The sequence below is a fragment of the Mirounga leonina genome, unplaced genomic scaffold (genome assembly GCF_011800145.1).
Source record: "Mirounga leonina isolate KUSES-001 unplaced genomic scaffold, KU_Mleo_1.0 Mir_200, whole genome shotgun sequence".
Taxonomy (NCBI): Eukaryota; Metazoa; Chordata; class Mammalia; order Carnivora; family Phocidae; genus Mirounga; species Mirounga leonina.
The window spans coordinates 2307415-2326176 of NW_023270503.1; the positions used below are offsets into that span (position 1 = coordinate 2307415).

Here is an 18762-nt window from a genome sequence, read left to right on the forward strand (position 1 = left end):
GGGCTTGACCTCACATTCTCTCTCACCCCCGGGGCTGTACTGACAGCAGAAAGGAGAATGCTTTCATTTCTCTTTCCCCAGATACCAGCTCTGACAGCTCCAATTTCTACTGTGATCACAGTGTTTTCTGAGTCAAGCAGGGTATAAGGAAAATCGCTCTTTCCCTGGAATAATTTATCATCTTGTTATTTCCATTAGCTGACTCTGTTTGAGCCTATTCCGTGCTGAGCTGTTTGAATTCCCAGCTTGGAAATCCCCGGGCCGGGCGGGAAACGCCGCTTCCCACTCTCGGAGCGGATGAAGGAGGTGCTGCTGTCAGGTGGGGGGACAGGGCGTGGGATACAGGGGGATGGGGCTGAGGATACAAACCAGGGCAGGGAGCGGGGAGGGCTTCTTGGTTCTTCTGCAGAGGTGAGTCCTGGTGGAGTTCTGCAGGGCCCTGCTGGCCGAGGGCTGGGGGTGGCGGAGACCTTCTGGGAGCCACAGCTAGGGGGCCCAAGGGAGGCAAAGCCACCGGCAGGAGTGGGGATGGTTCCAGAAAATGAGACCATGGCCCTGGACCAGGGCGCGGAGTGAGGCTGCTTGAGGAGGCTGCTTGCGGTTTTCCGCAAGGTGAGCATCCTCAGGAGACCATGGACGTGAGCACATCACTTAAGAGCAGGGGCCTCCGGTGCACGCCCTCGCTCCGCCCCCTGCTGGCTGTGTTATCTTGTGTCAACTGCTTACCGTCTCCCAACCTCAGTTTTTTCATCCGCAGAGTGGGAGGAATAATGTCGTCCTCCCAGTGTCGTGAGGACTAACGGAGGGGAAGTGTGTGAAGAGTGTCGTCTAGCCGCCAGCCGTGGTACGTGTGACCCAGATGTCAGCTGTTTATGGAGATGGGCTCTTCCCAACCGGCCTGGGAACTTTGCTGGTTTGGGCACTTGCATCCTGCATCCTGGGACGCCCCTTAGTTTTGGGGAGACTGGGATGGGCGGTCATGGTGGCTGTGGTCTCCACAGTCCTCAGGTCCGGGACAGGAGCCCTCAGAGCCCGCTCCAGTGCCCTGGGGAGGGCCAGAGCCTTTGCCCAGGTTCCTGCCTAATCCTGAGCATCAGCTCACTGGGGCTCTGAGATCTTGCTTTGGCTAACTCTCTGTTGGGGGGCGGGCTTCAGTTTCCATATTCAAGCTTTTGAACCACAGAGATTCAGATGTGAAATTCAGGCCCTTCTTCACCCAAATCCATCTGCATAAGCATCTGGGCATGCAGGTGACCCTGGGGACGGTCAGCGTGGGGTGAGGAGTGGCTTCTATTGCTGCGGGTATCCAAGGGCATCCAATGGGACATGGCACGCCACGTGCCACGTGCAGTCAGGGATGTCCCCATCTCTCTGGTTTCACTCTCTCACCTCTCTCCCTTCTCTGAAGACCTGTTCACTTCTGATATCTTTTGTGTGGCCTTGGTCCCCTGGTGAAGTGGGTTCTCGCGATCCTCTGTGATCAGCCTTTAAAAGTATTTTCCTAAACAAAGTTCCTCCCCAGGAGGACTTGCGGGGCCAACTACCCAGATATTAGCAGCTGTGCTTCATAGGGACTGGTGCTGAGTCATCCGTTTAGACTTGGAAAGCCCTAAGCATCGGGAAAGGCCACGTTTGGGCTCTGTTCCATCCCTCTCTGCCTCCCTCCCTCCATCCCCCGTCTGCCCACTCATCCACCTGCCAGGCTACGCATCTAGCAATCGGCAATATCTCTTGACAGCTAACCAGGGATGAATAAGACACTGCCTCTGCCTTGAAGGAGCGGGTGGGGTGGACGGACCCTAGGGAACCCAGCCCTGCCCACCCCATCTGGAAGCAGAGTCCCGGCTCTGTGCGGGGGGCAGAATGACAACTCTTAGCCTTCTGTTCCCTTTCCCTCCTGAACCGTGAATGAGCCTGGACAGAGAGGTGGAGAGATGGCAGTCAGAAGGCGGGAGGGAGTGAGGGAGAGGCTTCACTTGTCAGCGGCTCAGCAAGTACAGTCAGTCTTAAAATGTCCCCAAAGAGTGTCTGCTGAGAGGCAGGGGGTGAGCACGCTGAATTATTTCTCCAGTAATTGGCACTGGGGACGCTGCCGACATCCTGGGGTCTCCTGGGAGCTCGCCTGTCTGGCTGGAGGCTAGTCCGGGTCTCCTGGGGCTCCTCCAGCTCCCACCCACCTCTCCCCTCCCCAGCTCCACGGTATTGATGGGGTGACCACGCTCTCCTTGGCCTTCTGCACAGGCAGCCCAGGGGTGCGGCTGGGTGCGTGCAGGTCGGAGCCCTGGCTGTCTGCGGTCTGGGCAAGGCCAGTGCGGGGTTTTCCTTTGGTCTCATCCCTCTCCTGTGTGGAAGAGCCTTTGCTGGCTCTTTGGATGAGCAGTTTGAACCAACTGGTCACGCAGTTTGTAAACAGTCGAATCTTTCTGTGTCTGTGTGCGCTAGTGTGAGCATGTGTGTGTGTGTGTGTGGGGGGTCTATCTCCCCTGGCAAGGGTTTCTGGCTGGTACCTGGAGCACCTCTCCCACAGCTGGGCCCTCCACCTGGTAGCCTCATGCTGGAGGCTTCTCCTCCCTCCCGAGAGGCAGAGTGCTTGGGTGGGCAGCCCGGGGGAGGGGATCGAGACAGGTCACTTTCTAGCCATCTCTGCCTCCTTCCTGCTGTGACTGAAGCAGAGAGAACAGGTCAAAGGGGAGCCCCTATGTTGGCAGCCCCCTGGGACTTCCTGTGCCCCCCCCCCCCCCAGGGAGCTCTGGGGGACACACTTAGAAACCTCTCTATTGAGTTCCATTCCCCGTCTCATAGATGGCGAGTGACAAAGGCAGAGGCCTGGCCGCAGGGCCAGGATGAGGACCTGTGTCCCACGTTCCCTGTCAGGGGCTCTGGCCTCCAGCCCAGGTGGAGAGTTTAAGGACTCTCTTCATCAGGCCTTGGTGGAGGATCTGGCCATACTTACAGAGTGTGCACCCAGGAAGAACATTCGAGCCAGCCACGACCAGCCACATAATTTGCAGGGCCCAGTGCAGAATGAGAATATGGACCCTTGTTCAAAATTATTAAGAATTTCAAGGGGGCGCCTGGGTGGCTCAGTTGGTTGTCTGCCTTCGGCTCAGGTCATGATCCCGGGGTCCTGGGGTCGAGTCCCACATCGGGCTCCTTGCTCTGCGGGGAGCCTGCTTCTCCCTCTGCCTGATGCTCCCCCTGCTTGTGCTCTCTCTGATAAATAAATAAAATCTTTTTTAAAAATCTGCTTTGAGAATTTCAATGCCATTTAACATCCCTGATCCTTGGTATGTGACTTGTTGCTTTTTTTCTTTTTTCCCTTTAGGATTTTTAATCCTGGGATCCTGAAACTTTATGATAAGAAGGCTTGCTATAGTTCCTTAAATGGTTTTATTTTGAAGGATTTCAGACCTATAAAAATAATGCAAATATAATATATAATGAGATATTACGATATAAATGTTGCAAAACCATCTATCCATCAGTGACATTAAAACATCACCAACACGTCGAAACCCCTCCTTAGCCGGCCCCCTCTTCTCGAGATGTGCCTGGAGATCTGTTGTTTACCCTTCCTGTGCATTTCTTTATTCTTTCGCTGCATAAAATATATGTTAATATGTCATTTCTCCCCGTTCTAAAATCTAGATATAGACGGTGTCATAAAGCATGTATTTTTCTGCCATCTGTTTCTTTGCCCGTGGCTGTTCATGAGAGTCATCTACGCTGAAAGTACCCACTCATTTCCACCAGCACATTCCATTGTTTGACTACACTGTATCAGCGCTTATGTAGCTATTCTTCTGTCGATGCTACGTAGGGGGTTTCCAGTTTTTGGCTAATAAAAAGGTACTGCTCTCAATGCTCTGTACACCTCTCCTGGAGCCCACTCGGAGGAGCTTCTGTATGAAAATGCTTCTTGCTTCTGCAAGCACATGGGAGTCATGTGTGGAGGTTTGCAGAATCCTAATGTCAAGGCTGAGCCCCAAATTGATGAAACCACAATCTCGGGGGGGGGGGGGGGGGAGGGTGTCGGGTATGATATGCTTGTAAAACCCCCCAGGTAATTCCGATGCCTGGCCAGTGGTGACTACCCCCGGCCCACACCGGTGGTACTCCGAGTGTGGTCCTCCAGCCAACAGCTGGTTACACGTACACTCGCAGCCCCTGGCCCAGGCCCCGCGAGCAAGAGCCTGTTTCAACAAGATCTCAGGTGATGGAGATAATTTCTCCAACAATTTTCTCCCCTTTATTTTGTTTCTTGGTTTGAAAGGCCTATGGGTCTTACCTTTGGGTTGTCCAATTTTCTTGACTTTTTCCTCATACGCTTACATCTCTTCTTGTGTTTTACTTCCTGGGAGATTCTTCTCTCACCTTCCATCCCTTCTAAGGCATTTTTATTTATTTTTTAAATTTGTTTTTTAAAGACTTTATTTATTTGACAGAGATAGAAAGAAAGCACAAGCAGGGGGAGGGGCAGAGGGAGAAGCAGGCTTCCCCGCTGAGCAGGGAGCCTGACGTGGGGCTCGACCCCAGGCCCCTGGGATCATGACCTGAGCTGAAGGCAGACGCCCAATGGACTGAGCCACCCAGGCGCCCCTCTAATGCATTTTTAAATTCTGCTATTATATTTTTAATTTTCAAGAGACTTTGACACTTCCTTTTTACCTCTTTTTTTAAAAGTAACACTCTTGATTTCAGTTCAGGTCATGATCTCAGGGTCATGAGATTGAGCCCCCTGCATGGGCTTCTGTGTTCAGCACGGAGTCTGCTTGAGGATTCTCCCTCCCTCTCCCCTCACTGGTCCTCCTGCTCCATCTCTCTCTAAAATATATAAATAAATCTTTATTTAAAAAAAAAAGATTTTCCCTCTCCCCTCTGCCCCTCCCCCCACTTGCTTGCTTTCTCTTTCTCTCTCTCTATAACTAACTAACATTCTTTTCCTGTTTCATGGGTGAATATCTTCGGAGGGTTGTTCCCTCACTCCTTTCTCCTGTGTCTTGGAACCTCTGTTTTTGGTTTGTTGGTTTAGGTCAACTGTTGGCGCCTTCGGCTGTTCCAGCTGAGTACCACACAGCGAAGCTACTAGAAATAGTACATGCGGGCAGGGCTTGTGGACAGGGGGCGGGGGGGGGGGGGGGGGCCCAGGGGGGGGGGGGGGGTGGGAGACTGGGCAGAGAAGGGGGAATCACCAACCTTAGGATCTCTCAGTCTTCTCTCTTCAGTCAGTTCCCCAGTGACAGGCTGAATAACATCTTGCCTCGGGGGCAGGTGGATGGAGAATAAGCCAGCTGTTAGCCAGGGAGGGGGCAGAGGGTCTCTCCATTAACCACTGCCTTATTGTAGCCTTTGGCTGGGCTTGGGGTCCCCAGTACCAAATCCTTCTAGTTCACCCTTGGCCAGCAGTAAACCTGGGTCTACTAGGGTCTACCAGGGTCAGGGAAGGGCCGTGTGGGCTGCGAAGAGGGACCTGGGGATCTAACTTCTTCCCACCAATACTATTTTCATACCCATCCTAACTTCCGTATTAGGGACATCTGGCCCCTCCAAGTTCTGAGAATTTGGTGGGTTCTGCAAAGCAAATGGGCTTGTTCATGGCTGGCTTTCTCCCTTGGAGACATTTTGGGGAGCTAGGGAAGCTGACACTGAACGAGGTATACTCTTCTGTCTCCCAGTTTCCAGACCTCTCCTCTCCGCCGCCATCCCTCTCCTCTCTACGGCTTTGTAACTTATGCCATTTCATTCTTTCAGGTCATCCTAAAGGGGCTTGGGGGGGCGCAGAGGAAATACAAATGTGTCCAGTCCACTGTATTGAACCACAAGCCCCTGTCCATTTTACAAGCATTTTCACACCTGTGCATAGAAGTTCGTACAATTCATTTTGATTATTTGCATGTATACTTAAATTTTTTTCTAAGCATAAATGGCCTTGTTTTTCCATTTAACATGAGGTTTGTGAGTTCTACCACACAGAGATCGAGCTCATTCCTTTCACCATGGCTTAGGGAGTGCTCCTGCGATCAACAGACTGCATTCTTTTCCATCCATTTCTCTATCGATGCATCTCAGAAACACAAGCGACTGTGGTCTTTGGACCAACACACTGACTCAATGCAAATTCTAATCTTTATTGTTACAATTCTGAAGCATAACTTGTCACAGGGAAACAGTCAGTCTTTTTACCATCTGCCAGTGGCAAGGGCAAAAAGCCTAATGGTGGGGGCCTGAGAGCCCAGAGAGAAGGCCCTTCCAGGACCAGGTGTGGGGGACAGTGGGAGAGTGGCAGGATGGACAGATGCGGACACCAATACACACACACACACACACTCTCTCTCTCAATCTCTGTCTTCAGGGAAGGGTTTTCCAGAAGCATCTGCTCACACTCTAAATTAATTATTTTTCATGCCAAACCGAACTTACTGAAGAGAAGTGAATTAAAGGCTTAGGGGAGCCTTGCACCCCAGCTGGGGATGCAGCGGAATGCTGCTCTTCAATGAGTGAATTCATGGTATCCACCAGAGCCCCTCCTGGCTCCATAAGCTGGGGAGAGGCTGAGCAGAACCTGGGGAGGCTGTCCCAGGGGTTCCAAGAAACCCAAGCAAGGGCCAGGTTTTGACAACAGCTCCTGAGCCAGTCTCGAGCAAGGGGAGGATGCTGCTCCAGCTTTCAGAGCCCTCGGCAGAGGGAAGGGTGGACGAGCTACTCATCCCGCACATTCTAGGACCCACTGCTTATCTCTAGGGGCCAAGCTCAGCTTTGAAGGGCAATGCTCAGGGTTGGGTTCTTCTTCCATTAATCCAAATATGGACAAAGCCCAGCCCAGTGCCCTCCAGAACTGCAGTGCATATGGGAGCGCCCCATAATGTGGGTCTGCAGGCTTTTCTGGCCCAACCCAAGACAAGAGCAAACTTAAAATGAACATGGAGGTGGACTGGGGGAGGGTGCGGGGGAGGGACAATAAATAAAGGTCATGGCTGAGTGGGATGGCTGTGGTGGGGGCTGGAGGGAGGGCTCCCAGGAGAGAAGGGGCAGAAAGGCACTGAGTGGGGGGAAGGAGACTCAGCCCCCCAAACATTGGTTTGTTGAGTCAGAGGTCACGTCCAACCAGCTGAGGGCTCCAGATTGCTTGCTCACCAGACCCTCCCAGTTTTCTTTCTCTCTCAAACTCTTCCACTGGAAAGTCTGCTCCATGCACCAAACGTGTCTCTGCCAGGGCAGGCAAACGGGGCCTTAGGAGGCCGTGTCAGCAGCGGGGAATTGCCCAGGTGTGCCTTTTGCCTTTAGGGGATAGGGAAAAAAAAAGCCACTATAGGGTGAGCAGAGGCGGGGTCCCTCCCCAGCGACAGCCTGAACTTTGGGAATGGTGTGGGAATAGAAAACTTCCCTCAGCTTGTTTCATAAGCCCTGGGACCCCTTCTATGCACTGGGCCACATGGCCTCTCCTGTTACCGGATATTTGCTGAAGACCTACTTAGGGTTGGCACTCCACAAGAATGTTGCACTTCACCCTCCCCCCAACCCACAAGGAACACAGTGTGGTCCCCATTTTAGCAATAATGGAACTGGGTGCAGAGACTTCAAATATTAGGTTGAGTCATATTGATGCCAATATCTGACTATTTTTGATCTATAAAAAGGCAATTTCACATGGTTGAATCTGATGGTTTGCCCAAGTTCACATGTCTGTGGGTGGCAGGGCTGGGATTAAAACATGGTTGATTCCAAACTGTCCCCTGAGGGGGATTTCAGGAAGCCAGAAGTGGGGGAGAGGATCCACTCCACATACACGGCCACAGGGCCTCCCTCTCCCAGAGACCTGCTCACCCGTGGCCTCTCAAATGCTCTGCCCTGCAGCTTCTTGGCACCATCGAGGCAGGAGAAAGGGGAGGAGGGAAGACAAAGAGTGGGTGAGAGCTCCCACAAGGCTTCCCCGTGGGGGGGCTGCCAGCACACAAAGCCTACTGGTGGGGGGTGGGGGTCAGCTGCTGTGCTGATCCATGCATGCGCCGCATGCCCACAGGCCCTGGCCCAGAGATGCCAAGTCCAGCTGGGGCTTCTTTCTTGAAGGAGACTGGGGGCAGAACTGAGGTCCTTCACCCTGACAACCCCCATTGCATGATGCTCCCAAGTTGGCCAGGTAGGGACAGTGGGCACAGCAGGGTGGAGCTTGGGTTCTTGCCCTTGGTTTCCACACCCATCTACTGCTCCAATAGAACGCAGGTGGCCCTCAGAGGTGCAAGGGCAGGCAAGGCTCCATGCAGCCAGCTGCAGTGGTCCTGGATTCTCCCGCTGATTCAGGTCTGGGCTGTTCTGGGTGAGTTGATGCGGCTTCTTCAGCCACATGGTAGGTGGTGGTAGGTAGGTGACCTTTCTGAAGGCCAAGGACTGTCTCCTACCTGCTCGGGCTGAGCACACAGTTGGGCTTGGTGAGGACTGGGTGGCCTGGTGCAGTAGGTACTCTTGAAACAGGAGTTACTAAGGCTACTGGAGATGGGATGCTTTGAAAGATGACACGTTTCACAAAGCAGAGGTTGGTAAGAACCATCATTATGATTACTAAGAATGGATGGGGTGGTTCCCATGATTATCTGGGGTCTCTCTCTCTATTCATTGCAGGCAGGGGTGGGGTCTGGCTCACATCGGATCCCCCAGTGCCCGGCACAGCACTCAGTAAACAGAATTGCAAACATCACTAGCACTCTCCAGTTTGGGCGGATTGAGTGAGGGAAGAGGACCATGGGGAAGCAGAAGAGGGAGAGCTGGGTGGGTTAGAAGGGCAGCTTGGTACTCACCGGGGCTCTTTGGGTCTTGCCAGGGTGGGGTGCCCGGCTGCGGGTCTGCAGAGCTGGTCCTGGTCTCACTGGCCAGGCTGTTCTGGCTCCCCATGAGGTGGCTGGGCCAGCGGGTGGGGCCCATCTTGGGGGACTCCATGCTGCCACCTGCAAGAGACCATGTGTGGGCTCTTTGGACCTTGAACTGAGACAAGGATGATCTCAGCCTGATAAGGAGCTGATCTAAAATCTTCTCATTTGGGGGGCGTCTGGGTGGCTCAGTTGAGCGTCTGACTCTTGATCTCAGCTCAGGTCTTGATCTCACGGTCTTGAGTTCGAGCCTCGTGTTGGGCTCCACGCTGAGCATGGTCTACTTAAAAATAAACAGATAGCGGGGTGCCTGGGTGGCTCAGTCGTTAAGCGTCTGCCTTTGGCTCAGGTCATGATCCAGGGGTCCTGGGATCAAGCCCTGCATCGGGCTTCCTGCTCCGCGGGAAGCCTGCTTCTCCCTCTCCCACTCCCCCTGCTTGCGTTCCCTCTCTCGCTGTGTCTCTCTGTCAAATAAATAAATAAAATCTAAAAATAAATAAATCAATATATTGAAAAAAAAATAAACAGATAGATAAGAAAATAAAATCTTCTCACTTGGAACTGTAGTAGGTATCTACGGGATTGTCTGCTCAGAGCCCCTTACCTGCTGCCCCCACATGGCTGCCATGTTCTCAAGAGATCCTACCCTCTGAGCAATGCTCACTGGTCTAGGATATATGAAGGTCACTGCATAGGCCTTCAAGTCAGTTCAGTAAAGAACAAGTCACCAACATGAAAACCATCAACGAGGAGGGGTTTTTCCTGCCTTCACAGAATGAGGGAGAAGGGTGTATATCTCCATTAACCCAATGAAATTTTTAAAAATGTTTATTTAGGTAGTCTCTACACCAATGTGGGGCTTGAACTTGACCCTGAGATCAGGAGTCACATGCTCTACGGACTGAGCCAGCCAGGTGCCCCAATGTGTTTTTTTTTTTAAGATTTTATTTATTTGAGAGAGAGAGCACGAGTGAGAGAGAGCACGAGTGAAGGGTGGAGGGGTGGAGGGAGAGGGAGAAGCCGACTCCCCAATGAGCATGGAGCCTGACAAGGGGCTCGATCCCAGGAGCCTGAGATCATGAGCCAAAGGCAGACGCCCAATTGACTGAGCCCCCAGGTGCCCCCCCATGGGGTTATTTTTAAAAGATTTTAGTTATTTATTTGAGAGAGAAAGAATGAGAGAGAGAGAGAGAGCACATGAAAGGGGGGAGAGTCACAGGGAGAAGCAGACTCCCCGCCCAGCAGGGAGCCCAATGCGGACTCGATCCCCGGACTCCAGGATCATGACCTGAGCCGAAGGCAGACGCCTAACCAACTGAGCCACCCAGGCACCCTCCCAATGGGGTTATTAATTGCTGCCTTTATTTATTAACTAAGGAATCTTTCCTCAGGTATAGCTGTTACTGAGCCGAGCTGAGCCAAGAGTGCAGAGGCAGGGCCTGAAATACTGGCTCCATCTTTTCCTATCTCCCACACCCCCCTGGTCATAGCTGAGAGCTGGTGTGAGGGAGGGTTCAAGAGCTCTGTGGGGAGCAGGGGGGCATGTAAAAGCTGCCCTGGAAACCAAGGCAGGCAGGTGAGTTTCCTTTATACTTTTCTAAGAATCCTTAGGCTGAGAGGCCTAACAGATCATCTAGTCCAGAAACCCGTGTCATGTCCTGCGTGGTCTCCACCTACTGATACTGACCACTTGGAAAACTGTGCTGAGAAGGATTCTGAGGCCACGTCAGGCTCTGTGGGAGAGTACTGCGATCAGCTTGTAATGTCTGCCATGGGCACAGGAGTGGAAGCGGAAGTACGTGTGCCGGGCAGTTGCCATCTCTGATCTAGCCTGAACTGCCATCCCCACCGGGAATTCCTTCCGTGTCAGCTCCGGCAGATCACCCCGCCTTGGTCCCAGAACAGCACCCCGAGGTATGTCCTTCCAGGCCGGGATAGTTATTATAAAGCTCTCTGCTTATGCACTAAAATCAGCCTCCCTGAAATGTTTTTCAAATACCCCAGTTCTAACCTCTGGAGTAACTGAATGATTTGGTCCTTTTCCCAGGAAGGCCCTTTGTGTGTTTAAAGGAAAGAAAAATGTGCCCCCAGGCCTTCTCTGCACCAGCCTCCAGGTCCCGTTAACTCTCATCCATAAGACAAGGTCACAGAGGAGAGCTCAAACTCTAAGACACTTTGGGGGACCACCTGCTCCATCCCATCTGTGCTAAATAGAGGGAAAGAGAGGCCCAAGAGGTCAAGGTATGTATTCAGGGCCCCACCATGGTTTCACGGAAGAGCTGAGCAAGCCCAAGGAACTTCCTACCTGACGTTCACAGTTCTCATCATTCACGAGACAAAATCTCATCCAGGGGATGCTCACAGGGAGCCTCAGGAGGAATTCCAGGTGTGCAGGCAGGTGCGCTAGATCTGCCCTCCCCCCTCCACCCCTGCACATCCATCTGGGCCTCCTTTCTGTCCCACTCTGCAGTGGTGCTAATGCTTAGCACCCCTCCCCCTCCCGTCAACACCAGCTGGGGAGCCACAATTGGAGGAAGCAGCCACGCCATCTGCACGGGGTGTGTGTGGGGGGGCGGGCCCTTCGGGAACAAGCAGCATCCTTGCTCTGCTTACCTGCCTCCCCATAGGGCTTGGCACCTTTGGGCTCCCTGACCCCCGTCAGAAGAAGCCTGTCCTCCAGGCTAGAGGAGCTGAGATCCGAGTCACTGTCACTGTCACTGGAAACCACTGGAAAGAAAAGACACCAGCACCGGAGGTTACCCCTACCAGTCACTACCAGCAGGCATGTGGGATAGAGGGGCTGGGGCAGGCCTCCCCTCTGCCGGAACAAAGCGGCTGATTACCCCCTTGGGTGCAGGACAACTGTTCTGAGGCTGGCACCTGGCAATGCTCAGGGTGCGAGGCAATGCCGTTTTACCTTGGAACAAGGCACATCACAGGTACAAAATTTCCGGTCCTCGCCAACCCTTATAAAGCACTCCAGGCACTTGACATGTGCTAGCTCGCTGAAGCTTCAGAACAACCCTGGCAGACAGGGTTGCGCTCATTTTACAGGTGAGGAAGCCAAGGCACTTGCCCGAGGTGGTAAGTGTGAGGGCTGGGGGTACCCACCGCGGCAGACTGGCTCTACACCCCGTGTCTGCAACCACTCTGATTTTACTGGAAGAAATGAACTGGGAGCCAGCAGGCCTGGGCGCTCATCCCAGTTCATCCAGTCATGTGCAGTGGGGCCTTGTGAATGCAGATGGGAGCCAGACTGATGGGGTTGGAGTCCCAGGAGAGGGGAGGACAGGGAGCTCTCCTGGTGAACACCCGCTGTGGTAGAAACCTTCTTTTCTGGACTAAACGGGACCTATATTTGGCTGGTGGGTCAACAGTGGGAGTCATAACACAGGATATATTCATAGATTAAACATTCTGTTTTAACTGTCAGCATAGAAATGTACATCCATTCACCCATGTTTTCATGGAGGGCTTGGGTGTTGCTTGAGATCAGGCCCACAGGGTCTTTCATGTCTAAGCTGCGTCCATATTGCCGTGTCTGTGATCCCCAGGGGCAGGGTCTCTAAACTGGAGCACAGCTTAGAGACGCAAGCAAAGTGGGATGAGTGGAGGATCCTTCTCTGCTTTTCCATTTCTTTCTCCTGCTTTTTACAGTTGTCCTGCCCACACCTGATTCAATAGCTTTTTTAAGCAAGTAGCTTCTCTCAAGACTTTCGGAAGTGCTGGTTTTAATGAAAACAACTCTGTCCTTCCTGGCTCTTTTCATCAGTTTACATAACATTTAATTAAGTGATGTCACTCTAATACCAAGTACGACAGCACAGGACGGTCTGGGATCACGGGTAAGCAGCTCTCACAGGGGACTGATTCGGTGGATGGGGTGTGCATCCGTGTGCCTTGCCGGGGAGTGCAAAGTGCCGGGTCCTGAGGGAGGGGAGGAGCTGTTGGGCACTCTGCCCGGCACGGGGCCAGCTGCCCAGACAGCACTACTACCCATCAGCCCCGTGCCCCAGGGACCCGTGGGGGTGGCAGACGAGATCGGAAATCCAATCAATCTATGCCAAGGGTGGCTAAGCTAAGAGGCTTCAAGTGATGGGCCAGGCCCCTCGTGGAGCAGTGTGCAGAGGAGGATCCGGAGCCAGCGTCGGAGCTCTGCAGGAAGGAGAGTCTGGTCAGGTAGGGAAATCCACTGGGGTACAGGAGCAACAGGGGCAGGACCCAGGCCACGGAGCTTCTACCTCAATCTAGGGCCTTCTGGAAAGTCTTTGTGCCTTCAGCCTGTGTCACCTTTCAGCAAAGGGAGTCACAGGTCACAGAACTTGGCAACCAGAGGGATGGAGCTGGCCATCCGTTCCAGCTCTAGGAGATTCTCCACCCTGTGCTTCCATAGCAGAACGTCTGGTACCACACAGGGCGCTTGGGGAAGAAGCCCTGATGACAGCTTGGCTCTTCTCTCTCCCTCAGGCCCACTTCCCACCAGCTTTGCCTCCTAAGTGGTTCTCCAATCAGTGGCCTCCTCACCATGGTCGCAGCCCCTGCTTAGCTCAAGACCTCAGTGTCTCCAGGCTGGACTCCTTCAATAGCTTCCCACCCGGGCCCCACCTGTGGGCACCTCTCACTGCACAGAGGGGAATGCTCCAGCTAACACACAAATCCTAGCCTACCCTTTATTTATTTGAGAGAGCGCGAGCACAAGCTTGGGAGCGGCAGAGGGAGAGGGAGATTCCCCGCTGAGCAAGGAGTCTTGATCCCAGGACCCTGAGATCATGACCTGAGCAGAAGGCAGACACTGAACCCACTGAGCCACCCAGGCACCTCCATCCTGCACAATCTTACCCAGGCTTCTCCATACGGCTGGGTTCTTACCAAACTGCTGGTCAGTATCTCCTCCAGCAACTCACTTCCTACTGCCCAGAATGCCCTGCCACGGCTCTTCTCCTGGCTTTTTGTTTATTGATTTATTTTTTAAGTAATTTCTACACCCAACATGGGGCTTGAACTCAACCCCGAGGTCAAGAGCTGCACGCTGTACTGACTGAGCCAGCCAGGTGCCCCTCTCCTGGCTCCTTTTGGACATCTCCTCCAGGGAGCCTTCCCTATCACCTGCACCTGGCTGGCTGATGCCCTATGCATTCTGCTACAGCCACTCTCTGCTTTCAGAGTGTGTGTGTGTGTGTGTGCCCTTCCCCCAGCAAACTGCCGGGCTCCTGGGGGGCAGGGGCCAAAGCGCACCACTAATGAGGCTGGCGCACTTCTCCTGCACAGCCTGACCCACGTGGGTGGGGCGACAGTGATGTTAACGTGATTGTTCCCAGCTTTTCCTTCCTCTAGCTGCTCAAGGATTTTGCCTTTTCTGCTCTCTTTTCCTCCTGGCCTTCTGGAAAGAGTTCTGCTTTGGCTTTGTGGGCTTTTGTGATGTAGAATCAATAGGAGCTGGGGATTCAGAGGGGCTCAGGTCCATATGCCCCTTCATAGTATCTGAGAAGTGCAAAGGCCTGATTTATTTTGCAATTGCTTTGCAGGTCCCAGACGGGTTTCTTTGATTATGAGTCAACTGACTGGACCTCATGGGTGTTGGTTTTATAAGCATTTACATATTTTGACTCACTTGGGGACTAAGCACCAATCCTGGGGGTCCCCGACAAACGGTGTGGGAGGTGGGCAGGAGGCAGCGAGCAGCTCCCTGGGTCTCCCCTGGGGCAGCTGCAAAGAAATCAGGGAGGGTGGTGCACCCCCACAGCAGGGGGTCTGGCAGCCTGTTAAGCAGAACAGAGTCCCTGAGGGGAGCTGGGATTGATCTCCAACTGGCTTCCCCGCGTCTCCAGCAGAGATGCTTATGCACAATGTAGTCATTCTTTCGTCTCCCCTATGTTCAGTCTTCCTTCTTCCTTCCATATGCAGGATCCTCATAATTCTGGGGCCAGAGGGGAGGGGGCCTGGGGCTAAGGGCAGGGGGAGTGGGGGTGGGGGACAGGCAGCTCCCCAGGGCTGAAACAATGCCTGTGTCCTTGCGCACTACTGTGCAGGTGACTAAGGCTGCAAAATACCAAGAGCTCCAAAGGAGCCGATGGGAGAGGGTGTCCCGGGGACTCAGGTTACGGTGGCAAAAGCTCGTTTATCCTGCTCCTTCTCCCTCCTCTCTGGCCCGTCATCTGTCACCATGCGCAGTGTTGGGTCACGCAGGTCCCAGAGTGACCTTAAATTGCAAGAAGACTGTGCCATGTTGCACCGGGAGAACAGCTTTTGTTGTGAGGAGCAGGTCTTGTCCCAAGCGTCCCAAACTTGGAGGCCAAGTTCTGGCACCATGCTGTCTAGTCCCCACGTGCCTAGGTTGTGCAAGTTCCAGAAAAAAATAAGCCCTCCCCGAGTTAGGCAACTTAGGCGGTTGACTTGTTCTTTATCTCCTTTTACAGACCCCAAATGCCCACAGCCACACAAAGGGGGAACAGTTCCAGATGACAACTGAGCTCACAAAGGTGTCACAAGGCAGAGAACCAGCCAACCGACAAGACTCATCCCCTTGGCCTGTGCCTCCCTCCCTTGCCCGAGCATCCCTGCTCATTGTGTCTGTGACTCTGAGCTGGGGCCAGGCCTCAGCTTAGAGGTCTTTGTAGTGCAAACCCAATCCCATTCTAATCCACTGTAATAAGCTCTACTTGAAAGAAAGAAGCCGGCAGTGTCCATGCCTGGCCTTGGCATTTACTGTCAGTGGGGAAGAAACACACCAAGAAGACCCTGCTGAGAATGTCCCTGGGCAGGACCCAGGGCAAACACCATTTTCTCCGGCAGCAATGGAAGAAGTTTTTCTTCTTCCTCCCCCTCCGACTGTCACCATAAAACCCACATCTTGGCTAATTTGCCATTAGATTGCCAATTGCCACCTTTCTTGTCGCCCAGCAGCTGTGATCGTGAATCTTCCAGGTCTATTAAAGAAGCTTTGAGGCTCATCAATCTTTTGGCCCTTGCTCTTCCATCCTCAACAAAACACTGTGTGTATCTGAAGGCTGATTTCTCCCTTCTAATTCCCCCCAAGACAGTCTAGGATGGCTTAGTGATGAGTGCTTGTATTCAGCCCACGCCTGATTTTGCAGATCGAAGATGGGAAAACACTGGGGAGAAGACTGTCCCACTCATCTTCCCAAGGAGGAGGAGTCACCAAATGGACTCACCTGGGCTCTGCCAGGAGGGAGGAGGGGGCGCCTCCCCCACCCCAGCGGCCTGAGACCCGGGACCCCTTGCTTGGGGAGCTGGCATCCCTGAGACTTTCCCATCATGCCCCAGAAGGGCTGCCCCACTCTGCTCAGCTCTCCTCCTCAGCAGCGGCTAGCCCCAGCGCCAGCCATGCCCACTTCTCTGGGGAGAGGCCAGCTTTTCTTTTTTTTTTTCCCTGGCTCACTCTTAGATGGGTTTGCAATTTGACTGTCACCATGGAAACTCAAGAGTTTTGGTACATGAAGGTGGGGGGAAGTCTTCCCTTTTGGAAAGTCTCTCCTGACTGCCTCAAAGGACACATGTAGCAGCTGCCGTCCTGTGAAGACACCTTGCCTGGGATGGTCCAGGTGACAGGCAGGATGCTGGCCACTTGACCTCACAGCACTGCATTGGGATTCGGGGGGACCTAGCTCCCGGCTCTTCTCTGCCACCACCTGTCTTTGTGACCCTGGGCATCTCTCAGGGCTTTATCACACACAGAGAGACCAATCTGGACAGCTACTCGGCCTGAACCCTAGGATTCAACCTCAGGTTGGCTCTGTTTCATCAGCGGAGAGTGCCCGGGGTCCCTCTCTGGCTGAGAGGTAGGGAGATGTGACTTCTGGGCCACAACATCTGCCTGCTGGCGCAAGGACAGCCCGTGAGCCTGGGAGGCTTCCAAAGCCCCCAGAAACGATGGGAATTAGAGAGGAAGAGAGATATTTTCAGCAAACATTCTGCCAAGGCAAGGCAGATGGTGGAAAATTTTGCATACTAAAACCAAAATAAATTTTTTTTTAATGTAAAGGGAAGATGATAAAGCCCCAGGGAATGCATAGACATCCCCAATTAGCCTTACCCTGCCTACCAGGCTGCAGAGGGCAGTGGCAGAATTGTCCCCACTGGGACAGGTGAGGGCTGTCTCACCTGCAGAGAGGGCCAGGCCTGCAGCCTGAAATCCCACTGAGACGCCTCCCAAGTCTGAGGCTCTGTTTGATGGTTGCAGGGGGGAGGTATGGGGTGGTGAAGGGGCACTGGCTCTGCTGGATCCTTTTCTGGGTTGTTGTGAGCATCCTCGAGGAAACTCAGGTGGTGTCTGGCACATGGGAGGAGCTTTTTGCTTGAGGGGCTCCTCCTGAACTCATGGCCCACACCACGAGGTGCAGGGCTGGCTTCTGGGGTCACAGCATTTGATGCCAGGGCCAACCTCACAGGGGCGGGCTTGCCTTCTCTGGGGGGCGTGGATTCCTAGGTTGTGCTGGAGGCACGAGATGGCTTCAGGGGCCATTTGCAGCCTGAGCTGGGATTTGAGCTGAGGTCTAGCTCCTGCTGAGACCTCTGCTCTTTCCTCCCCTCCCAGCAGGCAGGGCACCCGGCAGTCTGGCCTCGTCCTCCCCTCTGAGCTCTGCTCCCTCGGAGTCTTCCCCTCCAGGCGGGCCAGTTCCTCCTCAGTATCCCCAACACACCCTTTCTGGGTTTTTCTCCAGGCCTTTCCCGCCAGAGGCAGGCGCTGCAACGTGAGAGACTTCTAGCTCCCTCCCCACATCCGGGGTCTGGCCCTGGCTCTGCCTTGGACACTCCTGGGCAGAGACCTTCATCTCCCTGAGCCTCAATCTGCTCATATGTGAAACACAGACAGGAGCAACCCCAAGGCAATAAGATCAAGTAGTACAAAAGGCACTGCAAGTTCAAAATGCTATGCAGAGGGGCGCCTGGGTGGCTCAGTCGTTAAGCGTCTACCTTCAGCTCAGGTCATGATCCCAGGGTCCTGGGATGGAGCCCCGCATTGGGCTGCCTGCTCCGCGGGAAGCCTGCTTCTCCCTCTCCCACTCCCCCTGCTTGTGTTCCCTCTCTCGCTGTGTCTCTGTCAAATAAATAAATAAAATCTTAAAAAAAAAAATGCTATGCAGGCCTGTAAATATTTTTAAAAATTCGATTCCAGTTCATCCTCCAGGAACCCATCTAAATTGTGCCTCTACCAAAAAGTGTCTCCAGCCTCCGGGGAAAGAGTGATGGGAGACAGGCCCTTCCTCGATTTCCCCATGACTGCTGGGGCAGCTCTTCTGGCCCCTCACACACCGCCAGGCATTGCATTTTTTTTCCTATGAATGCCTGCCTTGATTTCCCCAGCTGTCCCAGGAACCACTTGAGGGCGGGGCCCTGTCTCAATCTGCATCTGGTTCCTTTCCTTGGCCCCCAGCACTGAGCTTTGGGTCAAGCAGGCACTCAGGAAATACCTGCTTTCTGGGAATATCTCCCCAGGAGAGGACACAGCAGTGAACAGAGACAGCTGGGACTGGACGGTGGTCAGCAAGGGGGTGGCGAGCCAGCTCCATCTCCAGAAGGGGTGGACCCAGCAGGCGCCTCCTCGTGGCCTCCTCCCCCTTGCAGGACACTCAAGTGGGACAAGTCAGGCTGCTGGTGGCCTCAGCCTGAGCCAGAGACAGATGGGGGGAGGGGCGGTCAGAGGCTGGTTGTCACAGATATGGGGTGGGTGGGCCCTGGGGGGGAAGTAGTGGGGGGGGGGGCTGATGCACTGTTCACACAGAACCTGCTCTTCTTTCAAATCCAAGGCCAGACCAGAGGAACAGGTGCTTCCTTTGTTTGGGAAACTCCTTCCAAGGCCTGAACAAGGAGATGGGTGGCCTCAAGGCCAGGGGAACCTGTCCTCACAGGGATGGATCCTGGGAAGCCTGAGGGGGCAGAG

At 53.7% G+C, this 18762-nt stretch overlaps 1 protein-coding gene and 1 long non-coding RNA gene across 2 annotated transcripts in view; one reads left to right on the top strand and one right to left on the bottom strand.

The window, feature by feature from the left end:
* Positions 1-696: 696 nt before the first annotated feature.
* On the top strand, positions 697-17783 carry LOC118025230. Its single transcript, XR_004683263.1, has 6 exons — positions 697-844; positions 10464-10775; positions 10909-11102; positions 11489-11915; positions 12519-12706; positions 15278-17783. It is a non-coding gene; the product is annotated as an uncharacterized LOC118025230 (long non-coding RNA).
* The window catches only part of RPH3AL (rabphilin 3A like (without C2 domains)), a 146184-nt gene continuing 133530 nt past the window's right edge, over positions 6109-18762 (bottom strand). The window contains 4 exon segments of the mRNA XM_035027607.1: positions 6109-7278; positions 8793-8822; positions 8824-8939; positions 11475-11588. Coding sequence (XP_034883498.1) covers positions 7231-7278; positions 8793-8822; positions 8824-8939; positions 11475-11588 — 308 coding nt within the window. The 3' untranslated portion in view covers positions 6109-7230.